General features: G+C 46.6%; 1 protein-coding gene across 16 annotated transcripts in view; it reads left to right on the forward strand.

The window, feature by feature from the left end:
- nrxn2b (neurexin 2b) overlaps positions 1-15,379 on the forward strand; it is a 645,600-nt gene that overhangs the window by 591,005 nt on the left and 39,216 nt on the right. For all 16 annotated transcript variants that reach the window (XM_068713609.1, XM_068713607.1, XM_068713608.1 and 13 more), the window contains one exon: positions 8,006-8,177. In XM_068713609.1, coding sequence (XP_068569710.1) covers positions 8,006-8,177 — 172 coding nt within the window. The remainder of the gene's footprint in view (positions 1-8,005; positions 8,178-15,379) is intronic.

Here is a 15,379-nt window from a genome sequence, read left to right on the forward strand (position 1 = left end):
CTCAACTGTATTCTGATAGCTTTTAATACTTAATACTTAATGTGCTTTGTTTATGCTGCGATTCCTCTTCTGTCCTCTCACTGTATCTCCTCCATCCGTCTCTGGTTAGTGACTTGAAGAGGCCTTTGACAAGAAACATCTTTGCTCTTTGAAATGTTCAGGTTTCACTCGTGCATCTTGATAGATTTAATCTGTCTCAACGCATCTCTTGAGAGGAGGAGAGTCAGAGATGTGAGTGATGATTCTATTTTACCGCTGAGCATATTCCCTTAATATCAGCGCTCTATTTTGTTCATCTCTTCTGCGATAAGATAGTGAGCAGCAGACTGGCAACACTTAATGGTTGATGGGAGTTTAGCTGGCGCTTGATGCCTTCGCAGTTTTTTGTAAGATACTGCTCCGATCTAACATATAGGTCACTGCTTAATATGTTTGTATGAACATGGATCTCATGATTATATGTAATGTGAAAGATGTTGATCATACTGATGAACGCACAGAGAATGTTCATCCAACTCTGCAGTTAAGTTCAACAAATTCTCACTCCCAACTCATCGACTATTACTACAATACCGACTGTTGGTCAGTGGCCTAAGCAAACTATTACCATTATCTAGGTACCCAGCTAGTGTCATTTCTGTACACAGTACAACTTCTAAAACAACTTATTTAGTTTTTGGCTTTAGGCAAAAAGGACTGAGATTGTGGTTTGTGATGTATCTTGCGTTAGCTAAGTACCTAAGTTTCATTACAAAACTAGGTATAATAAGTCAAGTTGACTTGGTTTGACGCGGAACATGAACAACGGCCTACTGGATGAAAGTCCTGTGTTTGTTGGACCTGTGGACTTCCCCGCTCTTTATACTCAGTTGCGCTGACCGTCTAATACTGATGCGGAATGGTTTACAAGGGAGCTAGTTGAAAGCCTGGTGCGTCTCATACAAACGACAAAGGGATCCGCGGTGCTTCGGTACCAGACGCCGAGGGCCACTGACCAAAGCGTTGGTATTTGACAAGTTGGGGACTAAAACAGATGAGGCTCTATGGAGCCTCTTTTAGCACATTGTTTTGGCAGACAGTTCTGACAGACTTGCTGTATGCTACCTGGTCAGCACCAAACAGCATGACTTAGCGACTAGCGAGTGAAGCATTTAGCAGCTAAAATAACAGGTATTTCCTCCAGGAATTGGAGGGAACCAAAACAGAGCAAAAAACTAGTGTGACTATTGGATTTAACTTGTCGAGGGACCAAGAACACAACGGCAACATGCTAATGTTGCTCCTTGTCTGCTGGATTTAAATGTGATCACCCTTAGGTGATCAAAACCTAACGTTTATGTTGTGACAGCTTCTTGCCCATGTTAATGCAGGTTTAAGCGTTATTTTCAATAAAATGGCTTTACTCGGTGGATTCGCTCGAAGCAAATCTGTGTGATGCTTGAAGAAGAGATCAACTTGATGTAATTATGAACATTCAAATGCCAACGTTAGACATGGTTTCAATTGTTCGTCAGACACAAAGCAGCAACACCCCACTGCACGCTTTGTGCAAGCAGTTGGATCCCAGCCGCCAGGAAATGGCATACACAAATCCCTCTCTCTGTGTGTGTGTGTGTGTGTGTGTGTGTGTGTGTGTGTGTGTGTGTGTGTGTGTGTGTGTGTGTGTGTGTGTGTGTGTGTGTGTGTGTGTGTGTGTGTATGTGTGTGCGCGCGTGTGTGTGCGTAGCCTCGCTCAAGGACGCCCTCATGTTTGCATGTATAAATGTGTGTGAGCAGGGAAGGTCAGGCGGGATTCAAACCCACAGGTCTGATGTGCTGAAGGACACCATCCATCAGCAGGCTTAGTGGTGCAGATTCCTGCTGGAATCATCTCTGTGTGTTTTCATGTCTCGAGATTGGAGGCTGACACTGAGTGAATGAGGAGTTTTGGTGCTAGGTGACAACATAATCAGGATTATGGTGGATGATGTTTCGGCTGATTTATACCCCCCCCTTCTCCCCTCTCCGTCTTTAGCTGCTACCCTCTGCTGTATTCTGGCTCGCTGCCAGCTGTGTGTGCGTGTGTGTGTGTGTGTGTGTGTGTGTGTGTGTGTGTGTGTGTGTGTGTGTGTGTGTGTATATACTCCGGGACAAATGGGCAAGCCCAGTGTGAGTCATGCTCGGATGGGAGACGCATACAGAGACACACACACACACACACACACACACACGTGTCTATCTCATCGATTTTTTTTCAATGAGATCTGATTCAGCGTCAGGGCGGCCGCTCTACATTTTCAGAACAGGGAAGAGTAGCTGCGACCACGGTCACGAAGAAGAGAACCAGCTGTGGGAGAGAAAGGGAGATAAAGCGCTATTAAGATGAGGAGATTGGGCGGCTGGGGGGGGGGGGGCAACTTTCTCAAGGTGACTGCTAAAGATCGTGGCAAGAATATGAGAGGTGTGGTAAATGAAACCAAGTGCATCCTCTTTGCAAACGGTTTAGTCGCCTCTTTTTTCCCCCGTCCCCCAAATATAGCAGCACACTGTGTGTGTGTGTGTGTGTGTGTGTGTGTGTGTGTGTGTGTGTGTGTGTGTGTGTGTGTGTGTGTGTGTGTGTGTGTGTGTGTGTGTGAGCGAGCCCTGGTTGACAACACCAAATCTGAGCTCTAGATAACTAACAGTATTCCTGATCCCAAAAAATGACTTTCAGTGTTTTTCCACTTTCTGTCACACACACACACACACACACACACACACACACACACACACACTCTGAAGGCGTGGGGCGAGCGGACAATGGGGCGGTTTAGCCAGTGAGGAGCCTGCGCGTTATGCAACCGCCTATTGCTTCTTACATAACGCTGCAGTTTCAGAGTGGAAGATTAGCCCCGCTACACTGTCCTCCTCGTAGCAGATGCCACAGCCGATCTCCTCTCGCGGGCGTCGGGCGCACATGTCGACAAGCTGATTAGCCGTATCGAGCCAGAATTACCCGTGGAAAAGGAAGATCCGGAGATACCGCGTGATGCCGCGTCTGGCTCACTTGCAGAAGCCTGACGCCAATATTAATCTGTAACTGCAAATCGCACATCAATTGTAGCATTAGAAGTTGAAATGCTTGCTCATGTTGTATGAAATATTAAGCTTCCTTAACACCACGTGGGAGTGTCAAATGTGTGTGTCCATAGAGAGCGTGTGTGTGTGTGTGTGTGTGTGTGTGTGTGAGGGGGGGGGGGGGATTGATTACTTTTCGTTGGGCATCCAGTGAAAACCTATTTATCAGTCAACTCTCTGTCCACGCCGCTCCACTGGCTGATTCATAAGCTAATAAATACTGCAGCTCCGCATACTTACACTGGTACGTCAAGTTAGGCTCAAGCAGATACAGGCTGTGATAGATCATTATTGGGGAAATGAGAGCGAGGCTGATGAATAGTTTGCATTTCCACCGACACGCGGGGCTATTAAAATGAAATCTGTCAAACCAAATCACCGGCATCAGCATATCCCCGAACTGGTCAGCCGCGTTTTTGTTTTGTTTTTCTTCCCGGACCGTTTTCATCGAGGTGCGTCGACGCGGCGACATGCCGAACCCCTTGACTGATTCAAATGACTGTGTCTGTCAAGAGTGAACCGCTGAATGCACCCTCCAGTCCACCCGGCAGTCGCTGCTCAGTTGTTTCTCTGTTGTCGTCTCTCTCGCTCTAATCCGCCTGTTTGGAGCCTCGTGTGTCGGATCTGAGAGGGAAGCGCAGAGAAGAGAGACGTTGAGGAAATGCAAATAGATCAAGAGGAAGATGCGCGTGGAGGTGAAGCTGTAGGGGTGCTGGAGAAGAATCACGATTGAGCTGTCTGTAAAGACATGAAACCAAGAATTAAAAAATCCTCCAAAAAAACGCATTCTGCCTTTGTCTGCCCCCCCTCCCCTCTTAATTGACTACCAGTGTGTGCTGCAAAGAGCGAACGAAATCTCGACATCTTCAAAAGGAGCTTTGATCTCAGAGCACCTTGAGGCCCCGAAGGATCATCAAGGTTCCCTCTGTCCTTTTATCGCACAGTGTTTCTGTCGGCCCCACGCTGCTCCTCCTCCTCCTCCTCCTCCGCTCCCTCTTTCCCCTTTCCCTGCTCGGCTCGATCAGCGAGAGAGAGCTCTCTGAGGCTGCCTGATAACTGTGCAGCCACTGTTCTGGCGCCGTCTCATTCCCATTCGGCAAACAGCGCCTATACCTCGACGCGCTCTCGCACCTTGCAAGGTCACGTTGAAATGATTCCGCCGCTGCTCCTTCTCATCCGCGGCTGCTGCATAGAATTCCGAAGCCTTGTCTTTGTCTTTGGAAACGGAAGGAGAGACTAATGAGAGGATTACACAAACTTTTTTTTTTTTTTTCTTTTTTGGCAGCTAAACTCTGTCGTCAACTTGTTGTGTGAGAAGCTGATCAGCAGATTCTGCTCTGCGGAAAAAAAATAATCTATTTGTGTCGTAACAAGATTTTAGATATTTGACAAGGACAGCAAGTTTGTGCTTGAGAAATTCTAATAATGTTCAAGAGGTTTCTTAGTTATCATGAGGAGCTTTTAAAACCACTTATGAAACGGTGTTAATGGAATACTGTTCTCTATGCGATGCGACCTACATAAGCAAACGAGAGCATCAGAGAGAAGATTGGTTATTTCCACATAGTTATTGTAAATGCTCGTCATTGGTACTGTGCAAAATCGGTGAAATCCTTCAGCTCGTACTTTAGTGGGGCTCGCCGCGGACCGACCCGGATCTGGTTTTACTGCTGCCTTCGACCCGCAGTCGGAGCTCCAGCGCCAGGAGCAGAGTTTTACCTCGGTGCTCCACTGGTTCCCGATAGGAGCCCACACCAACAAGCTTGCCCGGGCCCGGTCCATATTGCCGGGAAGGGAGGCACGGCAGAACCAGAACCGGGACTGGGCTGGTCAAACTGCTTCAGTAACAAACAAAATCCACACAAAATGAAAGTTCCTCATAGCTTTAAGTAAACTTGATGCAACAAAAAGCAAACTGATTTTGGTTGAAGTTGTTCATCCAGCCTGGAGGCGTTTCCCCTCTAACCTCCTTCCATTGAAGATATTTGATTGTTTCATTGAACTCAGGAACTGAAGGAGACGCAGTGTCCCTCAGGCACTTCAGGTCTAAATCGGATGTAAATGAAAAGTATCATACCACGTATCATAAAGCACAGCACTTTCCCTCCAGGACCCCCTGCTTACACCACTGATTGACCCACAGAGTGAAAAGTAAGATGAGCTAACGTCTGGGGAAAAAAGAGCCAAGACGTAACATTCTTCCTCCTGACATTAGCCAACAGCTGAAGCAGATTAAGGGCTACTGAGCAGTAGTTTAGAAGCGGTGGTGTTTAAAGAGCAGCCGGGGCTTATTGTCGGTTACCTACCGGTCCCTTCATTTCAATGTTGCAGGCTTGACTGCTCCTAGTCATTCAAGGAGGGTTTTTTTTTTTTCTCCTTCTGTTTCCAGAGATATGTTCGCTTAAGGGAAATGGCCATTAAAATGTCATTACCGCTACACTAAAATCATTTTTTTTGAAAAGCACTGGTTCCCAGCGGCTTCCCGTCGTAATGGGCTCAATACATTCCCTCAGCACCGGGAAGAACCCTAATGTTGTGGAACACAAATGCTAATCTCTCTGTAAATATCACTCAAATTCACTCTCCCTTCTGCTTTTCAGTCATAATAGCACGGACTCATTCTGCTCTGCCCTGGCAAATTGAATTAATTCTCCAGGCAAAGGTGTTATGATTATCCCAAAGCTTCCTAGTGTGTGGGAGGTAATGGAGATGATTCTGGCATTTCCACTCCATCCAAAAGCATTTCCCACTCGCCCGCTCCCATTTTTTCGCCTTTGCCTCTCAAAGGTATCGGCGATTGCATTTTCAGTCACGTGCGCTCTCGTTGATCGCCCTCTGACAGTGTTCATATTTGTGTCTTCGGGTTCAATATTGGATTTCGGCATATGCACGGGAAGAGCGGGGCGCAAGGACTGCAACGGTCAGTCCATAACATGAAGCAATTGATTAAGTGCCCAAGGAGCTGGAAGCACTTTGCCATCTGAGACGTTCAAAGCCCCTCTGCAGAATGAGATCATCTGTTGAGCAGTCCATCAAGCTCCACTCTGAGGAACGCATCCTGGTCTAACTTACTTCATGCAGGAGAGTCCGTTTCCTGCCTCCACATCGATTCTCCTCGTTCAGCGGCGTCTTATATTCAGCCGATCTCTACCACATTAATCACGTACGTGTGCACCGCCAGTTGAGCACGCTCAATTACTAACCAAATTGAGGTTGTCATCAGCGCGCGGCCATACTGTGGTCCGCTCCTGAACACGGTAACCACTTCATTCAGCACCGAGTGGTGGTTAAGGATGCACATAAATGTGGCTGTGATTATACCACTCATTAACTTACTGTACAACCTCTGCACTTATTTACTCAATTAACTTGCAATTTTAGATTCCGTTAACATTGGGACGTCTTATTTTCCTTCTTTTTTTTTTTTTTTTCTAAAGACTTAATCGGCCATGAATAATGGAAAAAACCCGCCGCGAGCAAAAAGCCCGACGCTCACCTCTGAAAACCCCGGCAAACGGAAGGTGGCGAAATAAATGCGCATCGCTAATGCGATCAATGACGGTGTTGCTGCAGTGGGCAGATAGAAGAAGTGTGGCAAAAAAAAAAAAATTGACCCCTTGTGCAAATGAGCTTGACCTGTAGTGACAGTCGGGAAGTGTTCCTGCCAATGGAATGGGGGGGGGCTATTGCTCTGGAGCTCATAGCAGCGCAGAACAAAACTGCGACAGAAGATTCACAGCCAGACCAGAGAATTAGTCTGTAATGGTGCTGTCAGGTATGTACTCTGTCTGTTTCTCTCTCTCTCTCTCTCTCTCTCTCTCTCTCTCTCTCTCTCTCTCTCTCTCTCTCTCTCTCTCTCTCTCTCTCTCTCTCTCACTCTCACACCCGTGTTCTCTGCCTCTCTGGCAGACTGTAACTCCATAAATGACTTTGACCTTTCCCTGGGACGGAGGACGGGAACCACAGAGGGAGAGGAGAGAGATGGCGGGAGATGAGAGGAGAGAGATGGCGGGAGATGAGAGTAGAGTAGGCGGTTGACTGTAATAAACTCGAAGCAGTGGGCGGCTGTCAACACTAATAGATGGGAGAGGGGAGGGGGTCAGCGGGGTTGATGAATACTAAAGGTGCCTTAACAAGTACTCTGTACATCCACCAGGCTGATGTGTCTGTCTGTGTCTCTGTGTGTGTGTGTGTGTGTGTGTGTGTGTGTGTGTGTGTGTGTGTGTGTGTGTGTGTGTGTGTGTGTGTGTGTGTGTGTGTGTGTGTGTGTGTGTGTGTGTGTGTATGCTCACAGCAGCGTCAGACTACCGGCAGCGGGGGCCTTTTTTTGTGACTCTAGGGAAAATACCTTCAGATTTTTGCTGCAGGGCAAATGACTGTAATGTACATGTGTTGCGTTGCGCTTGTTCACTACTGTTCAGTGTAATGCATTTCACACACAGGAGACACAATGAGTGTGGGGGGGTTTTTTTAACGTGATGCCAGCTGGAACAAAGCTCTAAATGGGGTTCCAGAGTGTTCCATATTCTGAAATGTGGTTTTATGCTCGTGTCAAATGTTAACTATAAATCAGCCTTTACTCTACAGTCACGCTAAGGCACAGTTCACAATGACAAGACCGACATGCTAATGTTTAGCAGGTGTAATGCTTGCTATCTTAATGTTGAAAGTGTTAGCATTGTCAATTAGCACCAAACAAAAAGTAGAGCTGAGGCTCAGGGGAATGTCAGTAGTTGTGCAGGTATTGGGCATTTGACGTTGGCTGATCTTTATAACAATGGTTTGTTGCTCATGAAGAAGTTTCGGTGATTTTAAAAGGGATATCGAATGTGTTTGTATTTTTTTTTTTTCTTCTTCCTGTATGCAGGTGCATTCGTCTCTAATGTTCTCCATCTTCCTCTGTCCACAGGAACGGGGAAAGATCGGCGTGATCTTCAACGTGGGAACGGACGACATAACCATCGAGGAGGGCGCAGTGATGGTGAGCGACGGCAAATACCACGTGGTGCGATTCACGCGGAGCGGCGGCAACGCCACACTACAGGTGGACAACCAGCCGGTCATCGAACGTTTCCCCTCAGGTAGGAACAGGGGCAATCCGGGGGAGCTGTCGCTGTTGGATTCGAACCTTTGCAGTAATGAATTGTTAGATAAACGGGGCAACGCAGTGGAGAGAGAAACAATGAGCTTCTGAAACCGATTGTTCGTTAAGTCAGCTTCCCATGTTCCACTCAAAGTGATTTGTCTGGTTTATTTATCATGGCATTCATATTTAGAACGTTCCTGCATTATTCTAGGCGATTATGTTCTGGTCTAAAAGGCTGGAAGAGCCAGGCAGCCTTCCCGAGGCAGGCGAGCAATCTCCTGTCGAAGAGCATCCAGCTCTCTGCACTTAGTCTACCATTGTAGCTCCTGGCACTGTGAAAGCCAGCATTGAATCGAGGCCAGCAGAATGCAAATACGGCAGTCGGGAGTTGGTGAGCATTGGTTTTGGGCAGGATACGGTAAAATGGCCACCTCAGGTTGGGAAAGTACGCGGAGGTGTTGATAAGTCACGCCTCGGCTCCAGACGCAGCATCATTACAGACCTAAAAACGAGGGCAAACACCCGATGAGTCACTGCTGGGAGTGTGCTAATTCCCTCACTTGTTGTTTAACCATAATCATGGTATTCTATTACGGCCTGAATTATAAGGCTATTTTTGGTTGCGCAGAAGCTCTCAATTAATTTCTCTCTCCATTGTGTTTCCCCCTTTGTTCATGGTTGTTCAAAGGAAGACATTTTGTGTTCCCGTCGTGAGTTTGCAGTCGGTAAACACCCGGCTAAACCAGGCTCCGCTGCTGCCTACCGTGGAAATCTAATGACCTATATACAAAAATAAGGGGTTTCAAAGCCTTGAAGCTCTGGTACATTCATAAATTTGCAAACATTTTTTTTAATTTTACATCGACGCCGTCCGACTGGTAAATCTCCATCCCTGCTGAAGTCGATGCGTTCCGTCTCTATTGTCTAAACAAACGCCGTCCATGTATCGTCATTGTTGCAAACAGCAGGAAGAGTGCCGCTAATGTGGCCATGATATTTACCCCAGTTGACATATAGAGCAATGGGGGCTGTGACATTCTCTGTCACAGCAGCGATCCCGTATTTTGAGGCTTTGTTTTGGCGTTGAGAAAAAGTGCATTCTCTTGCTAATCCGTCAGCGTGGCGCGGCCAGACTGAGGGGCATGCATCACAGCCAGGAGAGGAAGCGCCCTGTGACGGTTCACTCTTTCCACTCGTTATTATGATGGAAATGCGGCCCTTTTTTCCCCCGCACACGCTCCGAAGAGGAGCCTTTTTCGACTTGTACAATAGCACAAACCGCTCAGAAAGCGGCAGCGAAGCAGCCCGTTAACATCGGCAAGTGAATGTCATCATCCAAACCTCTGTTTCGTTTCATCAGGAAACGGTAATGCACAGCTTATATCGCATTCCCTTTATTCCTCTTCCCTTCCGCCCTCCGCGCCGCAGTTGTTGTCTTTGTCAAACATTTCTTTCCTTTTCCTCTGCTTGATCAAGAATTGAAGAGTGTTGTTTTGTTGTTGTTTTGCGCTTGTCTGCCGGGGGGCTGGAGCCCATCTGAAGTTTTAGGAGGTTATGGGGACTGAGAAAAGGAAATGGATGAAGGAGAGAGAGAGAGGGGTGGGGGGGGGGTGGGGGGGGGTACTGGTGTGTAGAATAGATAAGATTCATTTTTGTGAGCTAGATACACTCAAACTATTTTTGGGCGCCCCGCTTTGAAGGCTCCGGCACACGCTTTGAAGGTTCCAGTCGTCGTCGTCTGGCGGGGCGTCGTCCCGGGGAAACGGAGATGTTGCACATTAGGAAAGCAAAACCTCGGGTGAGGCGGAGGCACAAAAGGGCGGAGGAAAAATGTAAGTGGAAAGAGTGAGGGGTTGAGGCAGGAGGTGTGTAAAGAGAGAGAGAGAGAGAGAGAGAGGTAATACTTTGTAGAGGGGAGAAAGAAAGAGGGGGAGCTCCCTTGTTGAATCAAGTTCTCGTGACCCAGATTGGAGATTTAGGCATCTTCTGATTCTCTAAACGGGACAAAATACTTTATACTCACGACACATTCAGACCTACTCAGTTTTTTCTTGATGCTTACATTATGCAATATCATCGCCATGCTGTCCCAGTGGAACACTGAATCCTAAAATGTCCGTGTGAGCCGGATTTAGAGGGGAAAAAAAGAACAAGTTGGCATGAAAGAAACCTCAATGGGACATTTGTAAAGTGTTGCAGGTGCCAAAATTGTCTGGTTCCTCTAACAGAACAAGGAAGTGAAGTTTCCTGTGAAACGTCCCTCCCTGTTGGGACTGTTGTGACCCACATCAGGAAGCCTCGCATGGATGCCTTCGCAGTTGTGCGTTTGATATGGAATTTACCGTCACGTAGACCTAAGAACTGTAAAATTCCCATTTACAGGTTCTTACTGTATCTGTTTTTGATACATATATTTACACACTCCAATACAATAATCGGGGCTTGGATTGGGACTTGCTTGCATACAGCGGTGCGGCCCAGGCTTGCCAGCAGCTGGCCTACGAACAGAGGGCCGTTGCGGGGTGATGATTTGGAGAGACAGGATGTTGACAGCAACCGTCGTCGTCTGGGGTCAGGCACATTCAGCGGCAAAGCAACACGTCTCCTGATGTCCCACAAAGTGATGTTTGTAGTCCTCAGGGAGTGTGTGTGTGTGTGTGTGTGTGTGTGTGTGTGTGTGTGTGTGTGTGTTTTTGGTTTTGGTTTGTGTCTTATTCTACGTGCGACAGTGCACGCATCATGCACTGTGGGGGGTTTTTTTGGGTTTTTTTTCTTGCATTTGATGGATAGAGAGCAGACAAAACGTGTCAGAGAAGCACCCAGCCAGCTAATCCAGTGTGTCAGGCGTCCCCGGTGGGTCCCGCAGCAACAGTTATTGGCCCGGCCCACCTCCCACGTCCCCAAAATGGCAGACGGGCTCAATAACAGCGTCCATGTGTCCCACTGAGCACCTCGAGCCCGTCCACAGATAAAAAGGCAGATGTCAGCAGCGGTGCCATACGGACTGTAATTTCACCATTTTACATCCGATCCCCTTTAGTTACTGGTCGTGTGCTGGGAGGAAAGATACGACGGGAGTAATGATTTAGTGTTTTTTGCACCGTGCCCTTAAGATTTTCTGATTTCATCTTTTAAAAGGGTGTGCGTTATTATTTTTTTTTAGATAAACGCACAGACAGGACAATTCCAATTGTTGCGTCAACAGAATGTTCAGAACCCGGCCAGAGCCGTCACCTTCCAGTCCGTCCAGTTATCACAGCCATGAACACACAAACGTAGCTCGGCAGCTTCTGCGTCCTTCTCCTTAGCTTCACCGAACTTTTAATTAAAGCAAGAACACGAGGCTTTTCAATGGGGAAATGACACATTGTTCAACACGTTACTGTAACTGCAGCACAAGTACAGAAAGTAACAAAGTCATTGAGCTGAGTGATGTCCAGCAAAATGTACCTAAAGTGTGCCAATTTAAACTACTGGTTATATAGTAAGACTGTAGTGACACGATAGAATAATGGTGCGTTTTATTGCCAAATAATTTAACTTTTCACATATAAGTAGAAGAAAGTGTAATGGCCTTTTTCAAAAGTTGCACAGTCTGGCTTTAATGATCTGACTGTCTGTTAAATGCTAGTTCAAAAGAAGTTCTTTTTTGTTGCTGCTGTGATTTTCCCAGAATGTACTCGCTAATGATGCAGCGCTGCAACATTTTCTACCTTTTTGATTTTTTGTTTTTGTTTCAATATTGTGAAGTTCTATATCCAATAATCAACCACCAGCAATATAGATTCAAAAGTCTATTTATTTGTATCCTAAAAGCCCCATATTAGTCAAATCCTGTGATTTGTCATAGTGAAACTAGCCTCTGTGCTGCTGTTTAATGCTGTTACCCTGAAGTGATCATGGTGATCACACTCTCAGTGGGGAGGTCAGATTTAGTGAGCCTGCTGCAGCATTAATCCCCCTCCTATAAGGAGCCAGTCAGCATTACAGCAGCTAACTGCCTCAAAAAGAATAAGAATAGGAGATGAAAGAGCTTCAAGGGAGAAAGCGTTCCCTGGTGTGTGTGTATGGTGTGTGTGTTTGCCTATTCAAGCACACATATTTACATATACAGGCCCCCTTTATGGGCTTATATGGTGCATATACATGCCCGTACATATGTACCTTTGTTGGAGAGAATGTACACCTGTGAGCATGTATGGGGAAGCTGCTCCTGTGTCTCTCCATCTCATCTTCTCTCTTTGCAAAATTGCCTCATATCAAGTCTTTTTTTTGTGATGGCAGTAATTCACCACAGCGGATTATGTTATTACGGTAAGAGAGGAGCTTCTGGGAAAAAATAGAAAAGAAATCCATCCGTTTCCTGTGGGTTTATACTACACTTGGCATCTGGGCGTCATTGCGCCGCCCCCCCCCCGAGCTTTAGATAATCATCATGCATTTTACAACCGCGGTTATATTGTCACCATCGACCGGGGTATTGGCTGTGATTAACATATCCTGCCGCCTCGTGACCCCTTCGTTATGACCGATGAGAGCGCACGCGGTACGCCGCCTTTCTTCCACCCTTTTAACGCTTCGTTCTCTCTCTCCAGTGTTTACAGGCAGCAGATCTACCGTAAAGCTGTCACTTTGCTTTAGTTTGGAACCGCAGTTGAGTAGAATTAGAATAGAGGAAGTGGCGACGGTGGTGGTGGATGGAGGGCGGCGGTGGTGGGGGGGGGGGCACGGATGGAGGGCATGACTGACAGGGGAGATAGAGGAGCGGAGAAGCAATAGCGCTCTACAGCAGCCAAGTGCTCGGGACGCATTGCTGAGAAATGATGGACTGAGGGAGAAGATGACGGAGGAGAGGGAGTAATGGAGAAGGAGAGGCCGGGTGGGGGAAAAAAACTAAAAGTGGGGGGGCGAGATCCAGCTCTAAGCTAGCTGCTGTCACCGCTGTGATGGATGAGGCTTTGCATGTTACTGAATAATAAGCACTTCACAAATTGGATTGCGTCACAGCAAGGAAGATTACATTCACGCCGTACAGTGTGGTACAGCGCCGCTCACACACACACACACACACACACACACACACACAATGTAGCGATGCACAGTAATAATTTCATAACTACTGCTACAGCGACTTGCTAACAAAACGACTGGCGTCTGAAACGCACCGACACACAACGGTGTTCATTTTCGAGGAGGCCAACGCACAAAATCAAGGGCAGGAAGAAAAAACCAGAAAGATAAACGCAGTGCAAAGACGGGGCTGTTGTCATGCCCTGTTTTCATTCTGTAAGGCGTTTAGGGGATCCGCTCAGCGTGAAGGCTGACCATTAGAGACAGAGAAAAGAGGGGGAACAAGAGAGACGTGTCTTCTCTTTTGTGCCAGCGAGGTCAGCTGCAGCTCCTCCGACTGAGCCGTTACGGTGTTCTTACTCCTCGGATAAATGTTCCTAGAAACAGGGGTCAGCGAAAGCTCCCGGCCGCCGATTTCCTTCCTCCTACCCCCTTTTTATCGCGTCTCCGCTGTGTCTAGATATCCATCTTTTGTCTTTTGCGTCCTCCACACTCAGAGAGGGAGAAAAGGAAACCAATTGTGAATAACCAAGGCAGATAAACGTGAGGAGGGGAGGTCGAGGCAGGCCAGAACCGCTTCCCTCTTGGCAAAAAAAACAATATAAGAGCACTCAGCGGTGGAAGTCGAAATGCTAAAAGTAGAGAGGAGCAACAGGAGCAGGACAGGAGAGGGGTGCACTCTGCACAAGCCGACACAGTCGGGCAAATGGCTGGAAGCATATAGACTTTAGCCGAGCGTGGACGAGATTTCCCTTCACTGGCTCGGGCCTCCAAGCAGGGGAGTGTGGAAGCGGCGCCGTGTGACTTCGACGGTCCACCGAGCAGAAGATGGCCGATGAACTGAAATCATCTGCTCTGTCTTTCTGTGTCGGAGGAGCACCTCTGTATGCCGTCAGCTAGGCTCGTTCGTCTGCTAGCTCGTGGTGCTCTTTGTCATTAATGGCGCTTAAGGTAATTACAATATGCACTGTTGCAGCAGCACCAGGCAGTGTGATCTAAGTACAGAGCATCTACCGAGTCGTCGCTACAGCCGGTAATTACACTTAGACTTATTCTTGATTTAAGTCATTCCATTTTAGAAGCTTAAAAAAAACCGTTCTGATACATTTAACTTCCACTCCAACGTTTAAGGTAGAAATTACCTTTTTACTCCGCTATATATTTGACTGCTACTATAGGTATTAGTTACTTTGTAGGTTAAGATTCTACATAAAAATATATGACCGTCTCATAATGCGCATTAAAGATGAAACTCAGTATATGAAGTTATAAAAATGAGCTCCGCTTCAACCGGCTCCCATCCAATTATACTCCGTTACCAGTTTGTTAGGTACACCTAGCTAAAATGACTGCATGTGTATGAGAGACACCTCTCAGTATAACACAGTCTGCAGCCTCCAAAATGACCCAGGGCTTCACAGTTACAGGTCAATCTGCCCGTTTATTGTTTTCCATTAATCAATTGAATTGATTTTTTTGTTCTAAAATGAAAACTATAATTAAGTTTAAACCCATAATAAAGGGAGGTGCTAAACATGTTCAGGAATCTGACCCGGTGGCATCGATAACAGGCATTAAGAGTAACTATATTGAAATGGCCGATCTTGTCACTGGTCTCGTTTACTTATTTAGGTCATATAAAGGCATCAGTATTAAATTGACACTGTTACATAACCTGTTCAAAGTTCATCACAGTAACTTTCAGTACATTTTTGAAAACAGTCAAGCAAAGGATTTAAATACTTCGTCCCTGTTTCAGTGCAGATGATCCCATGAAGATGCTCAGTAATTCTTTAACCTAATTTACCACATGCATTAAACATGTTCATTATTCTCATAGTTATTAATAAAGTTTTCAAAGTCTCATTGCGTGTCTAATCACTCCCCAGAGGGAATTGCGAGTGCTTTTTAGGCCGTTGATCTTATACAACACATAACTGACATCTGTCATAGTTTGGATTTTGATTTCACTCATCATTAAATTCTGTTAAGTACAGCAAAAAAAAGTGAGAGAGTTAATTGCGGTCAGCCAGCTGAGTCACTTGTCACTGATGACAGTGTCTCCCCCCCCCCCCGTTCAGCGTGTTCTTATTGGGCCTCTGGTGCTCTGTGACTCCTTCTGATTGG

Source organism: Cebidichthys violaceus, unplaced genomic scaffold (assembly GCF_023349555.1).
Source record: "Cebidichthys violaceus isolate CVI_PGR_0920_01 unplaced genomic scaffold, fCebVio1.0.p SCAF_19, whole genome shotgun sequence".
NCBI lineage: Eukaryota > Metazoa > Chordata > Actinopteri > Perciformes > Stichaeidae > Cebidichthys > Cebidichthys violaceus.